The sequence below is a fragment of the Silurus meridionalis genome, chromosome 10 (assembly GCF_014805685.1).
Source record: "Silurus meridionalis isolate SWU-2019-XX chromosome 10, ASM1480568v1, whole genome shotgun sequence".
NCBI classification, from domain to species: domain Eukaryota; kingdom Metazoa; phylum Chordata; class Actinopteri; order Siluriformes; family Siluridae; genus Silurus; species Silurus meridionalis.
In genome coordinates, this window is record NC_060893.1 from 15,533,520 (window position 1) to 15,559,183 (window position 25,664).

The 25,664-nt window shown below is 36.7% G+C and overlaps 1 protein-coding gene across 1 annotated transcript; it reads right to left on the minus strand.

The window, feature by feature from the left end:
• Positions 1 to 215: 215 nt before the first annotated feature.
• smu1a (SMU1 DNA replication regulator and spliceosomal factor a) lies at positions 216 to 7,155 on the minus strand. The gene is made up of 12 exons (XM_046859562.1): positions 7,027 to 7,155; positions 4,803 to 5,013; positions 4,546 to 4,698; positions 4,275 to 4,385; positions 3,276 to 3,404; positions 2,907 to 3,026; positions 2,680 to 2,796; positions 2,400 to 2,527; positions 1,440 to 1,566; positions 1,173 to 1,340; positions 673 to 825; positions 216 to 552 (listed from the first exon to the last, which is right to left on the minus strand). Exons 1-12 carry the CDS (start codon positions 7,050 to 7,052, stop codon positions 454 to 456), a joined length of 1,542 nt encoding a protein of 513 aa, XP_046715518.1. The 5' UTR covers positions 7,053 to 7,155; the 3' UTR covers positions 216 to 453.
• Between the last annotated feature and the right edge of the window lie 18,509 nt (positions 7,156 to 25,664).

Genomic DNA, 25,664 nt, shown 5'->3' on the forward strand with positions numbered 1-25,664 from the left:
CTTGTATCACTAACCTACCGATATCTGTGAACTTTAGGTTACACCAGTTCTTTAACGGTCAGGGCCAGTTCTCAGGATTCTTGACCCTGCAGTTTCCCAGTTCCCCCTTATACATGGATTTTACAAAATATGGATTAAAAATACGCATTTTGGGAACCCACTAAAGTATTCATTCAGAGTTGTAGATCTGGTACAAAGTACTCGAGGGAAGCAAATTGTGAAATTTTAATTGAAAAGGTGAAAATTAAGTAAAATACCAAATTATCTACCGTTACACAATAAAACTGAGCATAGACCAAAAAAGGTTGAAAAAAATCTGAAAGGAAATGTTTTTCTGTTCTCTTCAAATAGGACATGCACATGAAAATTTGCACTAACAAAAACAAATATGTACAAAAAAAAATATTGTACGCCCAATCGATTTCCCAGTAAGATATTGGTCCTGGTTGGTAATTAAGGTTTCCAGAGCTTGAGTAGACCATCTTCACTGTATGTGCCGATTAGGTTCTGATGAGGGTGGTGGCTGATACCAATCACATCCTTCTCATGGATCTGGAACAGACATCCAGAGGTTAAATATTTCTGGTTTTGCTACGCTACAACACTATAATGTTACAATATCAATTACGTCAGTGTTTAAGGACACGGTACAGAGAATAAGTGTAGACTTACAGTCAGGGTCCTCTCTAGTTTACCGGTGACTGTGCTGAAGCAGTAAAGCACAAAGTCTTCTCCCACGCAGTAGATCCACTCTCCTCTGGGGGAAAGGGTACAACACACAAAATCTCCCCCTTCTCGCTTACCAGAGCTGAAGCTCCTCACAATCTGCAGTGCATAAGCATTTTGAGAAGTTAAACCTTGCAACGCTCAGCAAAAAATAAAAGTATATGTAACACTGTTTTAAAAATGTAAATTGTAGGATATTGCAAAATACATCTACATCAATGCAAATACAAAAATATTATGTAGAAATAAAATACAAAATATTTTTTTTTTACTGAATGATTAAAAAGTGGCGTAGAGGTTTTCCCATAAGGAATTTTAATAAAGACTTAGAGCTATTCCTACCCTCCCTTGCCCTAAACCCCAATCCATATGCCAGTATTAATGTCTTTGATGGAAACTTCTCAGGAACTGGCCTCTTAGATTTGCTGTAAAAGGAAACATCTTACCTGTCCCTGCATGTTCATAATGACCACAGTGTTTGACCGATTGCACACAACAAAATGCTCAGGGTTCTTGGGAAGCAGGATCACGTTGTTCACAGTGATGTCTGTGCCAGCCGAGGTGCCAAGAGATTTAAACGTGTTTGTGCACTCTGTGGTCTTCACATTCCAGACCTGAACAAGTCAAAAGGATTATAAATATCCTATATTAAATTTAATGCAAGCGCTAATTTCAATGTCTGAGAACAATATAGTGTTTGAGAGAATGAGTACCTTCACAGTTCCATCGGAGGATGCGCTGATGATGTGGTGGCCATCAGGAGTGAATGTGGCTTCATTAACAAATGAGGAATGTCCTCTGAACTCCTTAAGACACTTGCCAGACTTTAGTCCATGAACTCTGCACAAACAAAAAAACACCCTTCCCTCAGCAATGCCAAACCGTTTTTTTTGGTGATACACTGTGATAAGGCAATACATGTGGCATCACCAATATGGCGGCAATAATAAAAAAATTTAATTTAAAGCTGAAAATATCTGGTGGCAATTTAATTTTGGTGGTCACTGACAAGTTCTCTGAAACAGTAGCTACCCAAATATCACATGACCTGAGAAAAAACCCATGTCCACAGGGATCAGAACATATGGGAAAACACCATTATATTCCGAACTCACATTAAACTAAACCCTAAAGTGAAAACTACTGAAGAACCAAAAAAATAAATAAATGCCATGCTCTATGGTATATTATATAGAATCGATAATGCTCATCTCGTAACTAATTAATGTTCAACACTTTAGTGTCTGAAATTTAAATGTTACTTTCAAAAGGTTCTGGACAGTCTTTTTTTTTATCTGCTTTGATTAACAGCTTGTGGTCCAGCTGTATATACACTTTATGGACAAAAGACTGTGGTGATCCTAAGATTTGTACATTCGTATGTATGTGAACATCCCAATTCACATTTTGTCCTCGTTTATTATAACATCTACTCTTCTGGGAAGATGTTACACTAGAGTTTGTAGTGTGATTGGAGATTTGTGCTCATTCTGGAAGAAGTTCAAGTGAAGTGAAAATGACTAATATTAATTTAATAGTTAGACATCGTATACAATTGTGTGCCTCCAACCACATATGGCTAAAAAACTCAGGTGTCCCAATAATTTTGTTCATCTAGTGTGTACCAATACAAATGCGAAACCCTCCATCAGCACTACTACTCCATCACTCACCTGATGGTCTGGTCGAATGAGGCTGAGAGGAGCTGACTGCTGTCTTTACAAAAGCTCAGACATGTCACACCCTTACTGTGAGCACGCTCGTATCGCCGCAAGCATTGTCCACTCTGGATCTTCCAAACCTGAGTGTGCATATAAAAAACAAGACACAAACGTTTTAACAAAGCTGTTGATCTTTGTGATGTTTCCCTTTATATACATGGCATGTAAAACATTTGCCAAATGAAGCATCTCTCCAAAAATGGTCATAAACATTCCCATAATTAGCTATGACCTTTATTTTGCCATCCTGTGCTCCTGTAGCCAGCATCTCTGTGTCTCTGCTGAAACACATGCACAGCACTGCGTCGTCCATCATCATGAAGTTGTCCTGTGCTTGGTACTTCAGATCCTGTAGAACAGCCATTCGATGAGTGTTGTTAAAAACCAATACATGAATGCAAGCAATAAGACAATGTCACGCCTTGCTATTCCATTTAGAACTGACAGGAGTGTGTGTACCTTTCTGATCTTGCCCGTTGTAAAATTCCACACCTCAATAAAGCCATCCACAGAGCCAGTAACCAGATACTGACCATCAGGGGAGAAGCGGGAGCACTCCACGTGGGACTTCTGTCCAAACTACACCACACAAAATAATACAGACAGATATACCTGATAAATTATTGTGTTACAACAGCAACAAATGACAAACAGTAGTAGTGGAAAATAACTAAAAATTTAATTAATACAATATTGCAGCTGATGCTACATAGAAAAACAGTGCAATTATGTACCATTTGTAAAAACTTTAGCAAATAAACATTATAACTGTTAGAAAACGTTTCATTTAACTTGTCATGTTTCCAGTGAAGTGAATGTATTCAGTACCTTGATGTGCCTGCTCAGCTGTGTAGGGAAACGCTCTTCCTCAACGTCCTTGACTGCAGCTTTGCCTCTGAACAAGTCAATGGTCATACCAGGAGGCAGGAGACCTTGATGCTGCTGCCACTTCAGAGACTGGGCGAGAAACAAGGCACATTATAAGTCAAAACATACCTTCACAAAAGGTATCTAATTGACTGGTATTTGTTACAGTTAATGGTAACATGAGAGTTAGAATTTCAAACATGAATCATAACAGTTTTGAACTTACAACTAGAACACTGTAACTCTACACTTCACGTTTGTCTGCTCTACAAGTATAACTTTATAGGCTCTTTATTATATTAAATTTTAGTAGGCAGAAATATCTTGAATATAGTCAGCTCTATCTAGTATTTCCTATTTTAATATTAGAATGCAACATATATTAGCATATTCAATCTATTTCAAGCCATTTGCACTCGTTCTAAGCTTGAATTTGCCTTGTTCTACTGGCACATCATTTGTATTTATTTCTGCAAAATTATCTGTCAATAGAACAAGAAAACTACAATCTTAAATGAGAATGATATTCAGAAATGGCGTTATATAGATTGATCACTTTATATAGAGGAGAAAGTACTTTATTAATCCCCAAGGGGAAATTTGATGACTCAACAGCCACGAAAACACAAGTGCAAACAGAAAACTTCACAAGACTTTAGAAGTGCACAAAACGTGTACCAATAATAAGCATGAATAAATAATACACAAACACAACAGCTCTAAAGTTCTGTGCAGCTTATAAATCTAAATTATATTACAAGTTTAAGATGTGGTGTAATAAATGTTCCTATATTTAAGACTTTTCACTATCTAGGATACCTTTTTTTTATAGCCCTTGGGTAACAATGAAAAGACGATTACACAAGCAAACTACACCTGCATTTTTAAATTCTAAGATTTTTAAGCCATTGTATCAGTTCTAGTTCTATATGAAAGGGTTGGGTGTGATTTGTTACACACCTGCCCAAGCAAGGCCATTAGACGAGACGGTGGCACCACGCTGACCTCCCCCGCCAGAGCCTGGGCAATAGCAGCCCGCCGCTTTTCCTTACTGCTGCCATCAGGGTATGCCTGCAAACACACACGCGCACCTCATTTACTGTCATGTTACAGGAAAATATCAAAGCAGTTTGACAGCAACAATTTCACCATCTGTACTGTGTGTAAACTCTAAAGTGTTTTACAGGAGAAGCTGATAGTAACATGCGACTGTGTCAGTGTCACAACCAACCTCTCTGGGATCAAAGTAGGAGCGGGCGAGCAGGTTCTCCAGGTGAATGTAGCGCTCAGGCTGAGTCTGTTTCAGCATGATCATGGGGTCGGTCTGTCTCAGCAAAGACCTGGCAGCACCAAGCTCTCTCAGCTCGATCAGCTCCAGCACAACCTGCAACAACAGCACACGTCAGTTTACCGAGACAGCTGTTTATCCAGCTAGAGCCAATAGCCCTGAAGACAGAAGCACGATTTGCCTCTACAAGCCAATCTCACCTGTTCATAGAGATCAATCAGTGTCTTGTCTGGCAGTTTGAGGGACTGGATAGCCTGAAGCACTGTGTCCCAGTGACCACTGTTGATATCTGCCACAAAACTCTCAATGCTGTCTACAGTATTGAGGGACACAGTGGTTTCCTCCTGCAGCGTCGCAAGGGTGCGGTGCAGGCTATTTTCTTTTAAATACTGCATGATCAGACGAATAACGCTGCAAAAATATAAATAAATTATTTGGTCAAGTTATTTAGACTTTCGGATTATAAGATTACAAGAAACCACATAAAAGCTCGTTAAACCAACTGTAAGTGATTTGCTTTTTTTAATCTTGAAATAGTTGTGCTGTATTAGCATATCATTTTAATAAGCATTTATTTTAAGAAAGAAGTGAAATGATCTAAAGATTGTCCCATAAATATTTAAAGGTTTGCAACAGAAATCCAAAGATCCTCATTTTTCCCCATTTTTGAAAACATGTAACCTTAACAACGCAATATCAGTCAATATATAGAGTTTCTGCAATGGAAATCCTCAGCATGCATGTCTTCTAAGTTTATATTGCACAGTTTATAGATGCATACATTTTATTTTCCTAGCATTTTTGCACTACTGTAATTTTGCAAATGTGTCTTTGACATCTTGTGTTTTTCATTATGGCCTTATAATTGATGTCAGGGGTTGCTGGGAGAATTCACAGCATAAGAATTTAATTGCTCGATCTAACAGACCGTTTCCTCTACATTTGATGGCATACTCTTAAATCGTGATCACACATTGTATTTTATTTAGGTCCTTGTTGTGTCCGTCAACAAAAAGTATTGCTTGCATTAAAATATGCCAGAGGGTGAAAAACTAAAATGCAAATTTAAAAATCCAGTATTGAACTTTTTGGATTTTATGACTATTTTCTGTATTTCTACATAAACTGTAATAGTGATGTTTATTCTCTTTTGTCTTCATACAATCCATTTCAAAGATCTGTATATGTTTAGAACACACCACACTGTATACATCTGTTTTATACGTAAGGAATAAAATATACGGTTACGGGAACATAATCTTTTACTTTTCAATAAGAGCACAAGAATTGCTCAAATAATACTGGATTATTATTAGAAAAAATAACTCCTCTTGACCTTAAAAAACATTCAGGGTGTCAAAGCACCTCTCATGCCTCTTAGTCTTAATCTTTCTCTCTCATCAGAAAACTCATTAACCTGAACAACTTATAAAAACTGCATCCATCTTATAAACACCTGGGACTGGGATTTATTATACAAACAGTAAGATATTGGGGAAATAGTCTGCTCTGATCTGTGTACATAGTGAGGTGCACACAGGCTCTGGCATGGAGAAGCTGATGCTGGATCTGTGATGATCACAAATGTTGAGCTCAGTAGCTCCTAGTTTTATAACCATAATGACTGTAGAAAGAACATTACTTATAATCTTATACTCCAGTACTCATGTTAGTTCTCACTCTCCAGTGTTCTGTATTGTTGAAAGATTTATGATCACACTCTTGATGTCACCCAAATGAGGATGGGTTCCCCTTTTGAGTCTGGTTCCTCTCAAGGTTTCTTTCTCATAACATCTAAGGGAGTTTTTCCTTGCCACAGTCGCCACGGCTGCTCATCAGGGATAAATGTGCACCATTCACCTTGACTGTTGATTTCTGTTAAGCTGCTTTGAGACAATGTCTGTTGTGAAAAGCGCTATACAAATAAACTTCACTTGACTAAATAAACTAAAGGGGCTTAAAACCCTCCAAACTAAACACTTATGACAATGATTTCATTATTACATATTAAATTAAACAAGAAAACGACTTGTGAGTAACGACAGCAGCTAAAATGTAGTTTCTTTTGGAAAAAACTTGAGATTTTTTTCACTTTTCTCGCCTTGAAACACAGGAGCTAACAGACTCTTGCTAGCCTCCGCTAGCCAAAGCACATTAAACTCCAGTTCTGAATCAATCAAATGTTTGCAATTTTATTTACTCCAGGTTAAAGGCGTCTCTGTGTGTGAACACTGATCACAAAGCATTCATATTAGCCATGCTAGTAGATTAGCGATGCTAACGCTACAATGCTAGCGTCGCACATTCAGGGCTGAGCGGCTCCTGGAACGTGCTTTAACCTCTGTATTCTGGTCTTCAGGACAGACGTTGCAAAAGCGCAAAGAGCAAATCGATTTCAAATGTATTTCACATTTCTTTACTTACTCTGCTGATTCGATTTCGAGAGACATCGTTTATCCTGAAAAACAACTGCAGGACACGACGCACAATCAACACCGGAAGCACAATTCTTTTTTTTTCCACTCTGGTTTTCATCTTCCGCTTGCAACTTTACTTCATTTACCGCCACCTATTGTTAGCATGCAATCATTACATCTAAATATCTAAATAGGAAATGTCTAAAAGTACACAACCAACGATAGAATCATGTTCATGTGCCTGATTAATGTTTTATTCACATAATTTATAACGACATTTTTAAATAAAAAAAATACCAAAAAAATATTCTTAGTAAATAGCGAAGCAAATCCCAAAACTGAAAACATATTGAAGCTCAGAATTGTATTCTGTTTAAACCAGTGGCAAAGCCTTCTCTGCTGGCCTAAACACTATCAGAAGCACTAACCTACATTTACAACCTAAATTCTAATATTTGTTCTATAAAATTGTATTAATTTATTCCCAACAGTTTATTCTCTTCATTTCCTAGTGTTTCTCTTGGCTGCACTGCTTCCAGTACGTGTATGTGAATGTTAGATTTTTTTTGTCCAATCAGATTTCAGCCTCTATGTTCTGCCATGTCAATCTAATCTGCCCAGGGCCTTCAAAGTCTGTTCTGCTGAACTTTTATAACCAAATACTCCTTAATAAATAGCTCTGTTTCTTTAACCAATCAGATTTTATATTCGCCTCACAGGGCAGCTAGCTGGTCCAAAATAGCGTCAGCATTTTTCTGTCCTCTGAATAGTTGGTCAGAGGGAAACTGTTACAGCCAAGTTCAACTGGTAAAACACGTGTGTAGCTCTGCACACATGAATACATGTGAATATTCCTTTACGCAGGAAGAGAAATTTATTTGGTCTCGGACATACTTAAAAATGCATTTTCAAGAGAAGCTAGTCATCGTGAGAAGGTCAGCCAACACCGAAGCTATCTAGCTTGTCAAACAGTACCACTGGATTACAACCTCTGAGGAGCGGTGCAAATTATGAGTCTGCATCACTGGTGAGTAGGTTGTATTTTTTTACGTTTTAATGTTTTTGTCATGTTATTAGACAAATATTGATTCTAAACTGCTCCAGTTGATGTAGGTGCACAGTTGCGTTTGTAGTGTAGAGGTTTGGAGTCAGTTAATGTTATTCACCCTCCATATGTGAAATGCCTCTCTCTTTGTAAATGTAATTCTGTAAATTGTATTGTCTTGATGGTTTCTATAATTGTGATGTAATAGTGGTGGTATTAGGAGGTGGATTAAATTGGGTAAGTCGCCACTAAAGGCCCAGGTACCAAATGTACACTGGTATATAAGATAAAGATATGCAGCCATTTTTTATATGTTTAAAATCTGGTAACACTTCACATGGTTATGATGATGGTTATGTTATGGTGGTGGTGCCACAGGTAGTGTTGCCAGCTTACAGATCAAGAATGGGCAATTTGATCCTGAACTAAAGTTAAGGCCTGTGTGGAGTCCTGTTTTTGTTCTTTTTAGGTCTTTAGGTCATTCCCTCACACCAACCAAAACATTCCAGGTGGATTGATGTAAACAAGTGGGAATGAAAGTGTGTGAGAATAAGAAAACATGCGCATGTTCCAGAGACCTCTTGCATATTCAGGATCTCCTAAAAGAAATAAAATTAATATCAATATGATTGATTTGGAGGTTTTTTTCAACATTAGCTTTGGCTACAGCGGGGGACAGAAACACGTACAATCATCAAGAAATGAAGGTTATCTGAATATATGAATGCAACTCTGAGTTTTACTTTCTCTCCCTTCTAAAAAGAATGCAATAAAAAAAATGTGGTGCACCATTTCGTAATTAAGCATTTAATCAAAAAAAAAAAAAAACTGAATGAAAGCTACGGATAACTAAAAAAAGCCAGCGAACACTGTTATATTTGTAACTAATAACAGTAATGTTCACAACCTGTTCAAAATTATAGAGTTTAAGTGTTTAGAATAAACAAGTCCCAGAAGCTGTAATGAAACCTACATCACTGGGTTTAACACAGTAGTAAGAAAACTTGTTCAGTTTCTAATTATACAAATATTATCCTGAATGTTTGCGTTTCTCTGCCAGTATAAATTTATTCATTAGATTTGTGTTTCAGTGAGGCCAAGATAACAATCTTTTAATAATCACATGGGGGGAAATGGAGTCCAGGCATTGGTTCATCTCCAATTTGTTTAATTAGGTGAAAATGAAGCTTAATTTATGATGGAGAGGTGGGGTGAAAGCGGTGTGCCTTTTCTATGAGTGTTGACTGATAAAGGACTCACTGTTCTCGCAGCCAACACTCAGCCTCAGCCATGATTTTAATTACTTGACAATTCAACAATGATCTTATTAACAGTATTGTCTATTTGTCTAAAAGGTCCAGTTGGATAAGCATTCATCCTCACTGAACTTTGATGATCTGTCAGGTAGAGGACAATCAGTGAAGAGACCGAACACCTCAAGTTTGTACATCCAAAAGAGCAAAGAATATGACTGAAATATCATGCTACATCTGTCCTACTCAGAGTGTACTGCTTCATTTATTATAGACTTTCAGGTAATCATGATTTTAAGTTTAAATTATTTCCTATACTGCAGCAATCTTTGATTTTACTGAAAGAGTTACTGTTAAGTACAAGCCACACATGATAGCTGATTGAAATAAAACAAACTAATAAAACAAAGGAATTACATGTGGCTCCTTCTTGGCAGAAACCCTGAGTGCAACTATATGATCCTCACACTAATCTTTTAATATCAGTGTTTAATGCTGCATTACATGTTGAGCTGAAATGGCTGTCTATGAAGAAGCCAATGATGGAATGGTAACCTTTTCCAAGCTCTGTAACATGCATAATTAAATAATATTATTCATTTGAACATCTTGTCATCATGTTGGCTTAATCATCAGAATCCTGCCAATAAGTCAACATAGAGTATAGTTATGAAAAGTGTGGGCTTCCTGAAACTGAATCATCTTTGTTGCATGTTTCTCAGTCAGAGGGTACAGCCTGGTTACATTGAAAAAGTAAAAAAAAAAAAACTTTATTAATTTAATTCCATATAAGAGGCAGTGTCTAGAATAAGGTAACAGTATGAAATGAGTTCCCACTTTGATTATGAACATCATTAACATCAGTCTCTGTCTTATCAGCAGGTATATGTCACTATCCAACACATTTTGTTCAGCTACGTATAAGTGATCTCTAGGCAAACCGACCGCTTTAACTTCTGCTTTTGTTAAACTGGCTTCTCACACAATGTGGTTTTTGGAGTCTGTCCACAATGTGGACATATAATAATATATAATAATTAATAATAATAATAAATCTGTGATTTTGGTCAAATCTATTAATACTCATTTTAAAATGAAATCCAAATAATTTTTTTAATAAACCGAAATCTTTAGATGCACAATCTTAAAAGTCTCAATGTTTATATTCATGTTTCTGTTGTCCAATCTCCAGGTCACTATCTAAATGTAAGCTTTTTTATTGACCATGTTAACTCCTTTGTACAAAATGTTAGATTTTTCACGAGTCTTACCTTATGGTGCATAAAAAAGGTAAACCTGAAAACTTTTAAGCATATAGTCTATATTTTTTTACTTTGCTGTTGCTTATATTTGCAATGAAAAGCTTTGTATAAGAATGTCAAACAGATGGTAGTGTTCTTTTTAACCCCAGTGTAGTTTTTCATTCATCTCTGCTTTATCCATGGCCATGTCTGGAACACATACTGGGAATATGGACATTTCAGGACACCACACATACACACACACACACACACCCTGGGGACAATTTAGTGTAATCCACCTACTGCCACGTTTTCAGGAGATAGAAGGAACCTGGACAACCATGAGGGAAAGAAGAACCTGCACAGAAACACCTGAAAATAACTTGAGCTCTGGATCTAAATAGGGCCCCAGAGCTGTGGGATGCCAATCCTTCCCACTGTGCCAATTTCCCAGCTTAATATACAAATGTCAAAGTATATTCTTGCCATAAAAAAATCTATTTGAATTTTCATTTTCCAGAATTTCGCCACAGTGACTTCCGCCACATTTCTTTGCATATGCAGAATTCTGTAAATAGCACCAAGTCTTCTGACTTGTAGGGTACAATTTCTCAAGGATAATGTTTCTTTTTATCGTCCTGTACAAATTATGCTCAAGTGAGGTGTAATTTAAAATTAAGGAGAATGTTCTATCACAGATGAGTAGTCATTTAAACAGGTCCTATTTAAAGCATTAGTAACGCTCTGGCTAAGCCATGCCTGTTTGCCTTCAAAACAACACTTCATTAGTTGGAAGAGGTGGTGTCGCAAGCAATGTCTTTTTGACAGATCTTTATGTAATTTGTGAGCTTGCTGTTTCTATTTCTGTTTATATATTTATATAATTTATATTTGTTTTGCTGGAAAACTAGGTTCTCTGTCATGTCAAAAAGACACGGCACATTTGAGAGCTTCTTTGTTTGGATGCCAAACTACATTAACACATCAAAGGACAGAGAAGTGATTCATGTTTCATGCCAGCTGTGTCTCAAATCTTTCCGAAACCAAACACGTAAATGTGCACGTGGAAGTCATAGCTTTAATGGATGCAAACAGTAAGAGCTGTAGATGTAACCACAGTCTGACATTGGCACAGTTCATATGGGAACCAGAGAGAAAATTGACAGTTTTATTATTGTAAGTGCCTCGGCGCATGTGCTCCTGTGTCCAGGGAATAGATTTTAATGTCAAGATAAAGCTCTAAGACATTTCTTTATTGGTTTAATGTGAAAGCCAAAGCTCTGATGCAAGGTGTAAGTTTAGCACAGGCTACTCCTTATGATTACGTATATTTATAAAATATCTTGCATGACACATTCTGGCTTATTCTTTAAATCTGAATTGGCAGGCTGGTTCATATCTTTTAGATTTTACTGTACTTACTGGCAAAGGACACTCAAGAATGAGAGAATCTACATACATTACATATGATGGGGGTATGCTATTATAGGAATGTAATAAACAGGGTGCTCATATTTCTATAACAGTACATCCAACACCATTTGCATATATCTAGAATGGATATATCACCGAATGAAGAATTATACATATTCATGCCTTTAACCTTGTGGACCATCAGTGAAATACATTTTCACTTATAATAACTGCAATAAATAATCATTCCTTCGATTTCTCTCACAAAAGGCAGTTGGTTTTCAAGAAGGCACAAAATGCAATCTTTCATCCTGAAGTTTCCCATGTAGCAGAAAACCTAAATACTTTTACATTTTTGACATTTGGCAAAACTCCTTAATTAGTTGAGCTAAATAAAATCAATAAATACCTTTAAGTAACTTAAAGTCTCTATTAATGTTACACCACCTACATGCCAGAATGGAGAAGAGTCCCACATGTCTTTCTTGAACCCTGAGAGATAGTGGGACCAGTTGAGCAGCAATTTGGGATTGTAGGGAGAGTGGTGCAATGCATGGTGAGATAAGTGCTGAGAGATAAATAAATAACTTCAGCTCTGAGCACAGGTTCATTTATGTTAATTTATAATGTCTGGCTATTATATGGATTATAATATATTGAGCATCAACCATTTAAGTTGTTATGACAGAAACATATTTTAATATCCAGCTAATTGCCAAAATAATATTATTTTACATTTTATATATTTCAAGAATTGTGAATTTGGCTATGAATTATGAATGTGTAGTGACAAATACAGTAGCATTTCTGCATTAATGTTCCTGCGCCTGCTGTGCCTGTGCTTCATTAAGAAGATTTATTTCCATTTATTCTCATAATTGATCTCCTCTCCTAGTGCACTTACTAAACAGGCAGTACATATTCAGCATGCAGCAGTGCAGCAGATTCTCCCTGTCATGCTGCCTCACGCACAGCTGAGAGTCAGCCGCAGCATTTTGATTACATTACCCAGCAAGAATAATAGAAAAGGGGGGAAAAGGTTGCATAAACAAATCTGCTCTCAAAATTCACCTAAATAAGCCAACTTGTTTGAGAACAAAACAACACTAGACCACTTTAAACATTCCTCTTAGACCATCTTTTATGTCTTTGATGGCTCAATGTACTTAGTGACTGTAGCAAAATGTTAATACAGTGCTAATACAAACTGCTGCCTTAAACATAAAAACCATAAAAATGACATTGCTACTCTGCATTTGGAATGATCACAGTGTGGGCTTTCATAAACAGAATATATATTTTCAAACATTACATTCATTTCAAATGAAAACATTCAGGTCATGATATAAGATTATATTTCACTGTTTACTTATAAAGTTTTTGGGAAAGCATTAAAGTGTGCGTTCCATTTGAATTGGTATTATGGCAGCTCTGGGAAGCAGACAGGCCTCTTAACAGCAGGTCCACTTGGCCAGTTTACTGGCTTGATTATGCATACAAGAGGCAGACTTTACTCTCTCAGAAACAGCCTATTGATTCCCTGTTCCTTGTGGCCAAAACAGAGAGATCATACCCAAATCCATGGCATGTAAGTCACACTTGAGACAGCCACCTGCTTCTAAGGGTAAACACACACAGAGACCAATCAGCAGCCACAAGCAGGGATGATGCTACATGATTTCAGTGTGAGAACCATTTATTGCTTATCTAGGATCAGCACCTTTAACCAGTGTTGATGAAATGATAAAATTCATTTTACACTAGCATATATTTGGGTCTGAGTGACTTTGAGCAGAATTTGGACCAAAAACCTTTGCATGAAAACAATTAGGAGTGTAATTGGGATGGTTTAATAAGAGATTCGGTATAAATATAATAAATGCCATCATTGCATCTGCATGCATATAGGCTGATAAAGATATCCACCACTAGAAGGCACCAGTTCATAAACTGTGTGATCTTGAACTTTGTTCTGACAATGTGATTAGATTTAGTGTGAAAATAAAGACCTTTTCACTAAAATTGTATTGGAATTATATTGTCAAACAGAATAAGAGTAGTTTAAATGTGTCTTTTTAGCTCTGTACTCTTGAAATATTTTTTTTATTAAACGGCACATTTTTGTGTCTTCATAGTTGAATAGGATTTGTGTGATTATTATATTGATTTCGCTTTGAAATGTGGATTATATTGTACCTCAAAAATAAAAACCTTTCAAGGTACACTACATTATAATAGATAATTTAAAGATACCCCTAAGGGTACTACTACCACTAAGATGAGAAAAGATACAGTTAAGTACATGTTGCTATAGAGTGTACATGTTCTTAGCAGTGGTTGATGTAATGTGCTGATTTAGGATCCATTAGTGTCTCTTGGTTTATAGCTAATCATTTATCAACATAAAGCAGCTCATAGTATCATCATGCATTGTGAACTATTCATCCAACACTTCATTTCTCTCTCACACAGTTTTCTCTGCCCTACTTGTTCACACGGACTCTTTCTCATAAACACCATTGTTTTCTGCCTCTCTCTTTTCTTCTTGTCTCTTTCCCTCTCTACCTGTTTGCGGAGGACTGCAGAACGAAGAGCAGGAGCTGAATTGTCAGTCAGCCTCCACCTCCTCTGCTATTGTAGTGCAGCACTGCAAATATGGAAACTTTTGAGTATGCTGAGTGACATTTATGGCCATTGGGAATGTGTCGAGCTGTCCATGATGACTGAAGGAACAGTGCAAATTCAGCCAGGAAAGGTCACACGGCTTCACTGAGAAATCAGCCTGTTTTTCCTCACACCAAAAAAAGACCACAGGGTTATACATTCCTTTTCTAGCCTTGGGCAAAAAATCAGGGAGTACATGTTAGAGATATTAATTTGGGTTGCTTTTAAAAGATTTACAATCCTCACATAATCCAGTAGGATAGGTAAATGTGCTGTGTTTCATAGACTGATTTGCTGCAGAAAAAGCCCTCTCACTGGCTCTGCGGTTTTCTCGCTCTCTGGTTCTGGGCAATTATTTGAGTAATTATCATAATTGGCCATCATCTTGCAATTGCATAACTTAGTCTACATCAAAGAATTATAACTTGCAACATGTGGATTAAATGAGATCCAAAGCAAAACGATTTCGAATGCAAAAGAAATCAGTGTGATATTCTTTTCTTTTCACTTAAGTTGTCTATTCTAAAACAAATGAACTTTTAGTTCCTGTAGAGTATTTCAAAACACTTTCAAATTTGCTTTATTATCGCACTAAATTGAATGATTCTTTGAAAAAATGAGTAACATTCTTGTTAGAACAACTGTGAAGAAAGTCGTGAACACGATGGTGGAACTTTCCTGGAGTCTCAACATCACCTCCCTACAGCCAACAACTACCAGTAGTACCTCTACTTTCTGTGGAGGCTGAAAAAAAAAATACAAACTCCCCTATCCTATCTTCATTACCATTTACAGAGTTATAATATAGAGTGTCCTGACTGGCCATCTCACAAGGTGACTGCAAGGCCCTATAGGAAAAACAGCTTAAAAGATCATTGGGCTCTTTCTACCCACCAACAACTCAGACAGCAACTACTGCATTCGCAGAGTCACACTCATGGACTCTATACCCTCCTGTCATTTTCTAGAAGGTACAGTAGCATCCAAGCCACCACCAGTCCTCACAACAGTGTATTCCCTGAGACAGTTGAATTACTCACTGCTCAGCTGCCTCTCATAATGTGCTCACCTGGTTTTATCAAACATCTCTCCCTGCATTACTAAATAGCACTGCACACCTGCATTTTACAAAGCTGCATCAGTCACTTTTTCATTATGCAACTGTTTTTTTTCCTCTTAATTTGCTGTTCTACTTATTTTCTCTGCTACACTACAAAATAGTTTGCAGCCCTTATTCTGTGTATTTGTTATACTGTTCAGTGTATTAATTCTTGTGCATTCATTTCACACTGTTGTGTGTCACACTTTATGTACTCTTGTGTACTGTTCTGTGTTGTAGCATGGTCCCATAGAAATCATATATCCTTACAATGTATACAAGCTACATAGAGGAATGACAATAAAAACCTACTCGACACTTGACTTGAGATAAAATCCTTCCAGTGACACCATGTGACATGAGTTGGTCCATAGTATAATTACAGCTATCTGACTCATTCACAGTCTTTCTGGTGGTTCATTTATACTATTCACCAAGTGCCTCACAGATCTAACAATGCTCCAGTCACAACACTGTAGTCATGCACGATCATTCCTCAGCCAGACCCTAGTGAAGTCTACAATTATCAAATACAGTTCGAGCCCATGTAATGTAATATTTAGGCCATGTACATCACAGTACAGAAAAAATGGTATTCAGACAGAAAGGCATTCATGGTGCAATGTTCCAAGCAAATGTTTAGACACTTATGCATGCAAATATGGCTGGTCATGATCTTATACAGGAGGGCAAAAAATCTAATATCTATCAATATCTCAGCAATGGAACAACTGGGGTTAAGCATTGCATTATTTTATTACTTATACACCTTTCTGTGTAATAACCTGACATGACTGCTATTGATATTCTGCATAAATCTGCAGTAAAGAAATCAACCACAGTATTGCTTTATCCTGCCATTTCGTGTATTTTTTCTATTTATGGTTCTTTTGTTCTTGGTTCCATAAAAATTACAAATCTTAAATAATCTGCCATTTTTAAAAGAAAAGAATGTAATATTAATGCTAAAAAAGGCCTTTTTCCCCCTCTCTTTTTAAATTATGTGGAGGTTATCTCTGCTAGCACATTTACATCAACCATTCCTGAGAGACACAATTAAGGGTTGAAGGGTTATTGAATAGGAAAGTGTGATATAATATTGTTCCTACATTGTGAATTTAATATTAAATATTTTTAGATTTCTAAAAACACTAAAACCAAAGGCAGTGTTGGTCTAAAATCTGCTTTTTCCCCCCTATAAATGTGGAAGATTGTCAGTTGTTTGTTTATTTTTTCCTTGCTGATGTTTATGGGCTAATGTCAGAACACAGCCTCAAAGGACATGGTTTACACTTCATTAAAGTACTATTCTGCATGGGAGTGTGCTGGATGAAGTGCTGGCTGAACACAAACTCAGAGAGACTTTAATTGGCATATTCACGAAGAATGAATTTCATTTGTTGCTCTAATGCAAATGGTAAGTGCATACATTGTCTTTGTCTTGGCGAGAATAGCAGGCTTCAGATCACATTAGTAAAAGCTATATTTTAGCATCAGTCGGATTTCATCTAAAGCATTATTTATTCACAAAATGTCTTTTGTTGTTAATAAATAAATACATTAATTAATTCAATTAATTCTGGGGTTTCTATTTAGCTAATTAAAAATGTAGCAATAAATATAATCAGATGAGAATTCTCATATACAGACATACGGTATCTTTTGAGCAGAAGGTAATGTAGCTCATTAGTTATTTATTACAGCAGGTCGAACGAATCCCTCTAGCATGAAATAAAAGGATGTAGTAAATGTAAGTGATAGCTATGACTACAGTGTGGGGAAATTGGACCCTAATAAACCACAGAAAGAAATGGAATGTTCACTTCTACCAAACTGCCAACATTATCAAGACATTTAGTATAAAACACCATAAAACTCTAGATTTTGCTTGTGTGCTTGTGGACATTTTGCTCATTTAGCCACAAGGGTGAGAATAAAGTCAAGTAGTGATGTAAGGTGAGGAGACCTGAGGTTGCAGTCAGTGTTCCAATTCATCACACATATATTCAGTAGGATTTAGGACAGAGATCCACAATATGTCTGTTCTTTCATCAGACTTGCTTTTTTTAAACACACCCCAATCTTTATTGTTGGAAATCAAGTTCCTTTCACACCCATAGTCACTGCATTACAGCTACAAAAATGCCGCTACTGCTGATTATAGTTTAACATTTTTTCATGTTGGTTGTAATAACATACAAAAATACACACTATTAGAATCAGAATCTGGTTTATGGCCAAGTGTGTTGACACACAAAATGAGTTTGGTTCCAGTTGTTGGTGGCTCATAAAAGTAAAGACATAACACTATACATTTAGCTTAGACTATACAAGGCAACACAAAATATACAAGACAATACAGACAATACAGACAATACAAGACAATACAGACAATACGAGATAATACAGACAATACAAGCTTTAAATAGAACACAGCGGTAGTGCAAATAGCAGTATTGTGTGTCACTTGAGATAAAGAGTTTACTTTAGAACTTTTGTACAATATAAAGCAGCAATAACGTGTGTAACATATGGGATGATATGATGACTGACTGTTCTGATAATGCAGTACTTATAGATATAAAGCAGAGGATTTAATTAAGGTCGGTTGTTAATGAGGGCGATTGCCTGAGGAAAGAAACTCTTCCTGTGTCTGGCAGTTTTGGTGAACAAAGTTTTGTAGCACCTGCCAGAAGATAGAAGTTGAAAGAGGTTGTGTCCAGGGTGCGAAGGGTCACTAGTTATCTTTCCTGGAGTCCTGAAGAGAAGGCAGGGGAGCACCAATTTTATTTTCTGTGGTTTTAACTGTTTTCTGCAGTCTGTTCCTGTCCTGTTTTGTTGCTGCTCCAAAGCAGATGGTGATGTATCAACTGTAGCAACAGCTCTAAAAAGTACAGCCTCTGCTGGGCCTTTTTAAGAATAGAGTTTATGTTTGACTCCCTTTTCAGGTCTTGGGAAATGATAGTTCCCAGAAATTTGTCTCGAGACACAGGGCTGTCGGGTATTGTGGGGGGAGTAGTGTTGAGAGGTGTTTCCTACAGTTTTGAGCGTGTTTGGCTTTAGGTTGTTCTGATTGCACTATAGCACCAGCCGCTTCATCTCAGATTAATTATTATTATTATTATTATTATTTTTAAGGTATTAACATTTGTATGTGTGTGTTCTGATTGTGTGAAGCACCACAACAGCTTAAATTAATTGCCCCAAGGGGATAAATAAAGCTCTAAACTGAAACTGAGCTCCTGCTGATATGCAGACTTGTCACATCTTGGATAAGTCCAAGTATCATCTGCAAATTTCAGGAGTTTAACAGTTGGGTCACCGGTCACAGTCATGCATCATCCACTGATTTGTTTGCACTGTAGGCAGACTAAAAGGCATTCAGAAGCTGTTCCGTTACATTGTTTAGGTGGGTGTAACCTCCTGCTCAAGTTAATGTAACTAATAACTAATTTAAGTATTAAGAAATTAAAGCTGGGCTAGTATAAGAGGCTCTAGATACGACTATGGAGCCTGAAATAGTAAATGGTCATCAGAGAACAGACAACACAAAACAGGTATATTTGAAAAAATGTATTATACAGAATGAATGGCAGTTATTTACATTCCCTGCCTACCTAAGAAGGCTTCCTGAGTGCACAGCGCACATTAAAATCAAAATAAAACCTCAAATAAAGAAAGAGTCCATGGAGGTTCTTGATGTGTGTGTTTCGTAGAGTATGTTCTTTTCACTACCTGGGTAGGTTTACATGTGTTCTTATCTGTATTACAAATGAAGGCACAGGATGATGCTGGTTCCAAAGATGCCACGGCTGGCCATACCGGGCTCTTGATCTGTTCACTTCTGCGGTTGGCTCGCCACTGACCACTAGGGTCAGATTCAGATGGTCTATCCCTTTCTAAAAACCAATCTATACATACAGTACAGAACGCATTAATTACAATTGCCTCATTTCTGTTCAAATCTAGTCAACTTTTCTCCATTCAAATGTCAAATCAAATATAACCAATTGTAAAGGTTATAAATACTCTAATCATTGTGCAAATGAATAGGCACACATCACACCACATAACATAAGTCAGTTCCAATGAACAACAATCAATCAATCATGTACTTCCATCTCACAGTACAAAAATAAATCATAGGATTTCAGAAACCTATTTCTGAAACCAGATATTTAGGTTTTTTTACTTTTTAAATCTGTTTTTTTTTTTTCATCTTAACATTTTAACCATCACATTTTAACACATTTATTATTTTTAACAGCTAAGATAAACTTCTGCTTCTTATATACATATCAAACATGTATATTCACAATTAAATGAACTAAATCACCCTTATTTTAAATATATTGGCTTTTGAATTAACAAGTCAACAAAACAGTATGAAGGCACCTTTAACGGTGTAAACACTATTAAAGATCTGCTACAGTGGTGTCTAGCTTAGCTGAGCTAGCTTAACAAACCAATTAGAACTTACATTTAAATGTTAACAATTAGCATGCAGCTAGCACAATTAGCAATCTTTTATGAGCATCTTAAACAACATAAAACAATCTGAATCTGTGTCTATATGGTATCAACAGCAAGAATCAGGTTCATAACTCCGATTGGTTTTAAAAGAACAGTATTTTGCTCCTTAATGGTGCTTGCACAATCAGCAAAACACTCATTAGCATTACCATCCTTACCGGAGGTATCTTGAGAAGCTCGCTGTCATGCGGCTTAACTATTTCTCACACAGCTTTTAACCTAATGGACACACGAAATTTCAATATATAATACGAGATTTTGTCTTTTAATTTCTGTCCTTTTGAGAATTTTTCTCATACCAGTCCTTGTTTGCTTTCTAGCAACTTCTTCACTGGAGGAAAAGCACAGAGTAGAGAGTTGCACTCCAGTAACCTTGTGTGGGTTACATGGGCCAATATCAGTTGCCCAAAGGTCTTAATAATGACAGATGTCAGAGCGACAGGCCTGTAGTCATTCAATCCTGTGATGTAGGGTTTCTTGGGGACGGTGATGATGGTGGAGAGTTTAAAGTAGGATGGGACTTCACACAGCTCCAGTGATCTGTTAAAGATATGGGTAAAGATAGGAGCCAGTTGGTCAGCACATGCTTTGAGACAAGAGGGGGAGACACCGTCTGGGCAGGGTGCTTTTCTTGTCTTCTGTCTCTGGAAGAGCCGATTCACATCTTTACAACGCATGAGAGCAACTTAAATGCTGGGAGGAGCTGTTAGAGGGGTTTTCAAAGGTGGGGGCAGTCAGTGGGCTGTGGTGGATGAGAGATATGAAGATATTGTTCTCAAACCTGCAGTATAAGGTGTTGAAGTCTTCAGTCAAGTCTTTGCTTGCTTTAGTGGGGAGGGGTAGGCTCCTGTAGTTTGTGATATCTTGTAGGCTTTTCTAAACTGATGCAAAATTGTTAGCTAAAAACCTACTTTTCAGAGTAGCTACTTTTGGCTATTTTGATCTCCTTTGTCAGTAGGTTCCTGGCCTGCTCATACAGGGCTTTGTCCGTCCCTCTGTAGGCATCCTCCTTCGCTTGTCAAAATTGTTTAAGTTTGGCTGTGAACCATGGCTTTTTGTTAATGATTGTGCAGAAGGTTTTGATTGGCACACACACGTCTTCACAAAAACTGATGTAAGATGTTTGTTATGTTAAACTTATGAACCAACTCTCCACACTGTTAACGAGGACACTGTAGATTTGTTAATGTATATTAATAGAATCCAATAAGTGAGCTGCTATTCAATTTTGTTGTATTTGTATAGAAAAAAAAAATATAGAGAGATTATCTAAATGTAGTGGTAAATGTATTAAAAAGGGCGTATAAAAAAAGGAAAATTTTTCAACACTCTGGTGGTCGTTAATGCATCATCCTGCTGCAGGTGTCTACATAAAATAATCCTAAATGTAATAAAACATCATTAAAAAAAAAGATATGGAATGTTTTTAATAATAATAAAAAAAATGTGTATATCATTCTAAAAATATTTTTTAGAATGATCTAGAACGTTAATATTCAGTGAAATAACTGATAAACATATGAAACTAATAAATTCACCATATAAAGCAGTGTTTTCCAATCTTATCTACAATGAGCCTTTCCAACAAAGCAGTAGCTGGACCTGTTTCCACCAGATTAATCAGCTGATCTTGGCCTTCAATCAGCCATCAGGTCTGGCTCCTGCCTGGTTGGAGTGAAAACCTGCAGTCACATGGAAGATTGCACAGACACCCCTGATATGGAGCATTTAGTCTTTCTGAATGTTCTCTGACAATATCCTGATCACAGTTTCACACCACTATTCTGAGACACACTATAAGTATTTGATTTTTTTCCTTCACTCCATCAGCTGCAATGCTCTTTGCTTTGCTCTGTCGAGTTTGTCTATTTCCCACCAGGCTGCAGAAGGATCACAAACTGAATTTAAGCGACACACGGGAATTTCGAGACACAATACTGCAGATATTAAAGCTATCTACTCTTTCTCCGATTATCTCCCAATTTGTGTCTTACACTCAGAGCAATAGAAACGCTATTCAGAGCACATATCTCTGAGGATCCAGCTGTAGTTTAACTCAGACAGGCATTATCCACAGCCATCTCTTTCTTTGTCACTTTTAGATATCTCTTAGAGTTTGCTTTTGCTGGCTGTCAGGGTTAGAAATTATAGGTTAGTGTTGATAGTGTGGGGGCCATAGAAGCTTTTAAAGAAGCAGTGCAAGCTTTTCATTACATGTTCTTCTTTCTACATGTAAGTTGATGATGCTTGTTTGTGGAGTGTTTAACACTTTGATGCTGAATTCATGTGTAGATTAGAGGGCTGGAGAGAGTCAAGCATATAATTCTTGGCATCGAGTTTCCCTTTATTTATTGTTGGTCAACACGTGAATGAGTGTTTTTTCAGTTTTTGTATTTGCAATGAATCAAATCAATCCAAACCAATAGGCAAATCTGGTTTATTGTGATGAAGCAATTGTCATATCTCAACACAGAGATATGGATGTGCATTACAGAACTTTCTGGATGCTATTTTGAGAACCTTAAAAATGTTAAAAACACTTGTCTTTTACAAATTGCTCCTTGGCACAGTGATCCTGTGAGCAGGGGTAGCTCAATATTTAAGCCGTTTGTCTACTTAGTGGAAGGTTCCAAGTTTATATCCAGTACTGCTGGGCCCCTGAGCAAGCTCTATAAGCCTAACCTGCTCAGCTGTATTAATAGGGTAAATGTAAATCACTCTGGATAAGGCCAGATGCCAGATGTCCGCCAGATGATGTAAATGTGGTCGTTTTTGGGTTTTGTTTGAGGATGAGGTAGCTCAGTGTTTAACATAAGCTCAAATTCCAGCACCACCAAGCTGCCCCTGTCATGCAACCCTCTACTACTCAGTACAAAAAAAAACAAAAAAAACAAGATAATCATAAGATGCTAAGGAGCTCCTGCCAAATAAAGCAGATGCAGCAATGCAGCAAACTTTACAGATATAAACATATTAGCAGCAATTAACCACCTTTATGAATTTAGCTAAACCAAACAATTCCTAGCATTGTAGGATTGCTGTTTTCCTGATGCTGTGCCATATCTATTGATAGAAAGATTTATCACACTGAGAGCAAGTCTTGGTGTATTTAAAAGGGTCTGAAATTCAAATGATCACTGGCACCCTGGGGAAAAATCAATAGCTGCACTGCTCTCTTGAAAAACAGTCATGCGCCTGGGAAACAGTAGGATATTTTTGATAGATTTTTGGCATCAAGTGAAAAAATTCCATCTTAGTCCAGACAAAATATACTCACTAAAGTATTTCCATCCCAGAAACCAAAAGAAATGCAGTTTTCTTACCACATCCTCCAAACCAGTTCCTTTTATTTAGTTTTTGTATGGCAGAATCTGAAGCATATGTGGGGTGTGACAGTACATTACAGATTCATTAACCATGACTTCCTTTTGCTAGATCAGCAAAGCCAAGCAGAATGACACCAAATGAGGTCGCTATTAAAATTGGATCACCTGATAGATCATCTGTGCTGGCATGGTGGCATTTTAATGGCACACTATTCCAGCATTCCCTATTACCAGGTCTGTCGTATTTATCTTTAAATGTAGAAAACATATACTCATGCTTCTTTTCTAACAGCAAGATCTGAGCATGATCAGTGTAGGCAGGGTGCCATTTGATTCAACCCAAGTTCCACCCACTTACCTGCATCCTTTAGGAACACAGGCCCAGATTTCTTATTATCCACTGCTGAGAAGGAGTCTGTTGGTGGGAGGATATGCAGCATATTTTACCTTGGCACACACTATCTATCTTGAGCTGTGCCAGTCGAGGTGTGTATTAACTCTGCTTGTAAATGCACTTCTATCTTGCGATCAAATATTAAGGAATCTCTGTTCAGCCATAGTGAAAGCAACACAAAATGAAAATGAAAATACACATTTTAAAAGTGTTTGCTTCACTGACTCACTCTCTCTCACAATATTGGCTTATAAAAGCTCACAGATAATACAACAGGTTATATAGAGCAATGGTAAGCAATATGGCTGTCTGGTGACCTTATAGTTTTCGACGTGTGTTTATGACTAAGGCAAATATTGCGAAGCAGTTTGAAGACTTTCATTGCCATTCTTGACAAGAGCTCTGAAGTTCTTCCAACATCAGTGGGGAAACAGTAAAGAAGACTATACAATGAAGGAGAGACTCTATTTTAGTGAAGCAAAGACTCTATATAGTGAAAGAGAATATGAAATGTTGCTTGGAAAAACAATTGCTTATGTGAAATAAAGCATATATAACCATGTCTCTGTCTCTGTCCATGGAGTTGACAGATTTTATCCAGCAAACCTCACTGAACAGATGTCATGTTGTGTCTAAAATAGAATTCCATTGTCTCTAAAATACAATTACAGCATTTTATTATATATATATATATATATATATATATATATATATATATATATATATATATACACACATTTGCTTGGATTAAACAATGCTGTTGAAATGCATTATACACAATAACACTTAGGGAGGTTACACTGATGAGGAAAACATAAGCCTATGTTAACATTTATAAAAGCTTATTCAAGGTATGTTTTTATAATTTTGTCCTTTTTGAGGCCAAGCTTACATAACACCTGAGTTACAGTGTCAATTAGATAGTGCAAAATGCAAATCAATGCAGCCAGAACATGCTTATAATGCAGGTAAAATTAAATTTCAGTTTCCCATATGTATGTAGTCCATCATGTACTGCACTAGGGACTGCCTAATAGATGTACTCTGCATGAAGCGCAATCGGCAGCTTAAGAGTCACTGTGAAATTGCATAAATTCTCAACCATAGAAGCTGTTTAAAAAAAATCAAGACTAAATAGAGAATGCAAGTGCAGTAAATAAAGAAAATGTGTAAATTATATTCCTGTCGAACAAAGGCTTGTGTTAGAATGTGTAAAATGCATTGATATGGCCAATATGTATACTAATTGTTTTTCATAAAAAGAGAACTATTAACTAACCTGTATTAAGAAAAAAAAAACATGAAATGTAAAGAAAAGTTTAATAAAAATAAATTTGTTTGGAACTAACATTAGGAAATTAGTGTGTGTGTCTAACCAGGACTGTCAGTTCTGCATGACAATATGTATTTCCCCCTATTTCCCCAAAGTTCTTGGCTTCAAACTATTATAAAGATGGCTATAAATAGAAAATATGTATAGCAAGAGAGTTGTTTAATTGGTTTAATTTATGTGAAAAAAGCCATCTTGTTTAATGACAATATAGGATTTTTTTTCCTCAAAGTCACATCCTGGTCATGAAGGGACATTGCTGGTAAAATGAATTTGGGAAATTAAAAGTATAAAAATGATCAAAGGTTAATCTTTCATTGCTGTTAATACTTGACACAAGTTTCTGC

Coding starts and splice junctions, on each gene's coding strand:
- smu1a (XM_046859562.1), bottom strand. CDS start 7,052: ATGTCTCTCGAAATCGAATCAGCAGA. Junction 4,699..4,802: donor TGATTGATCTCTATGAACAG/GTGAGATTGGCT, acceptor CTGTTGTTGCAG/GTTGTGCTGGAGCTGATCGA. Junction 1,341..1,439: donor CCTCCGATGGAACTGTGAAG/GTACTCATTCTC, acceptor TGACTTGTTCAG/GTCTGGAATGTGAAGACCAC.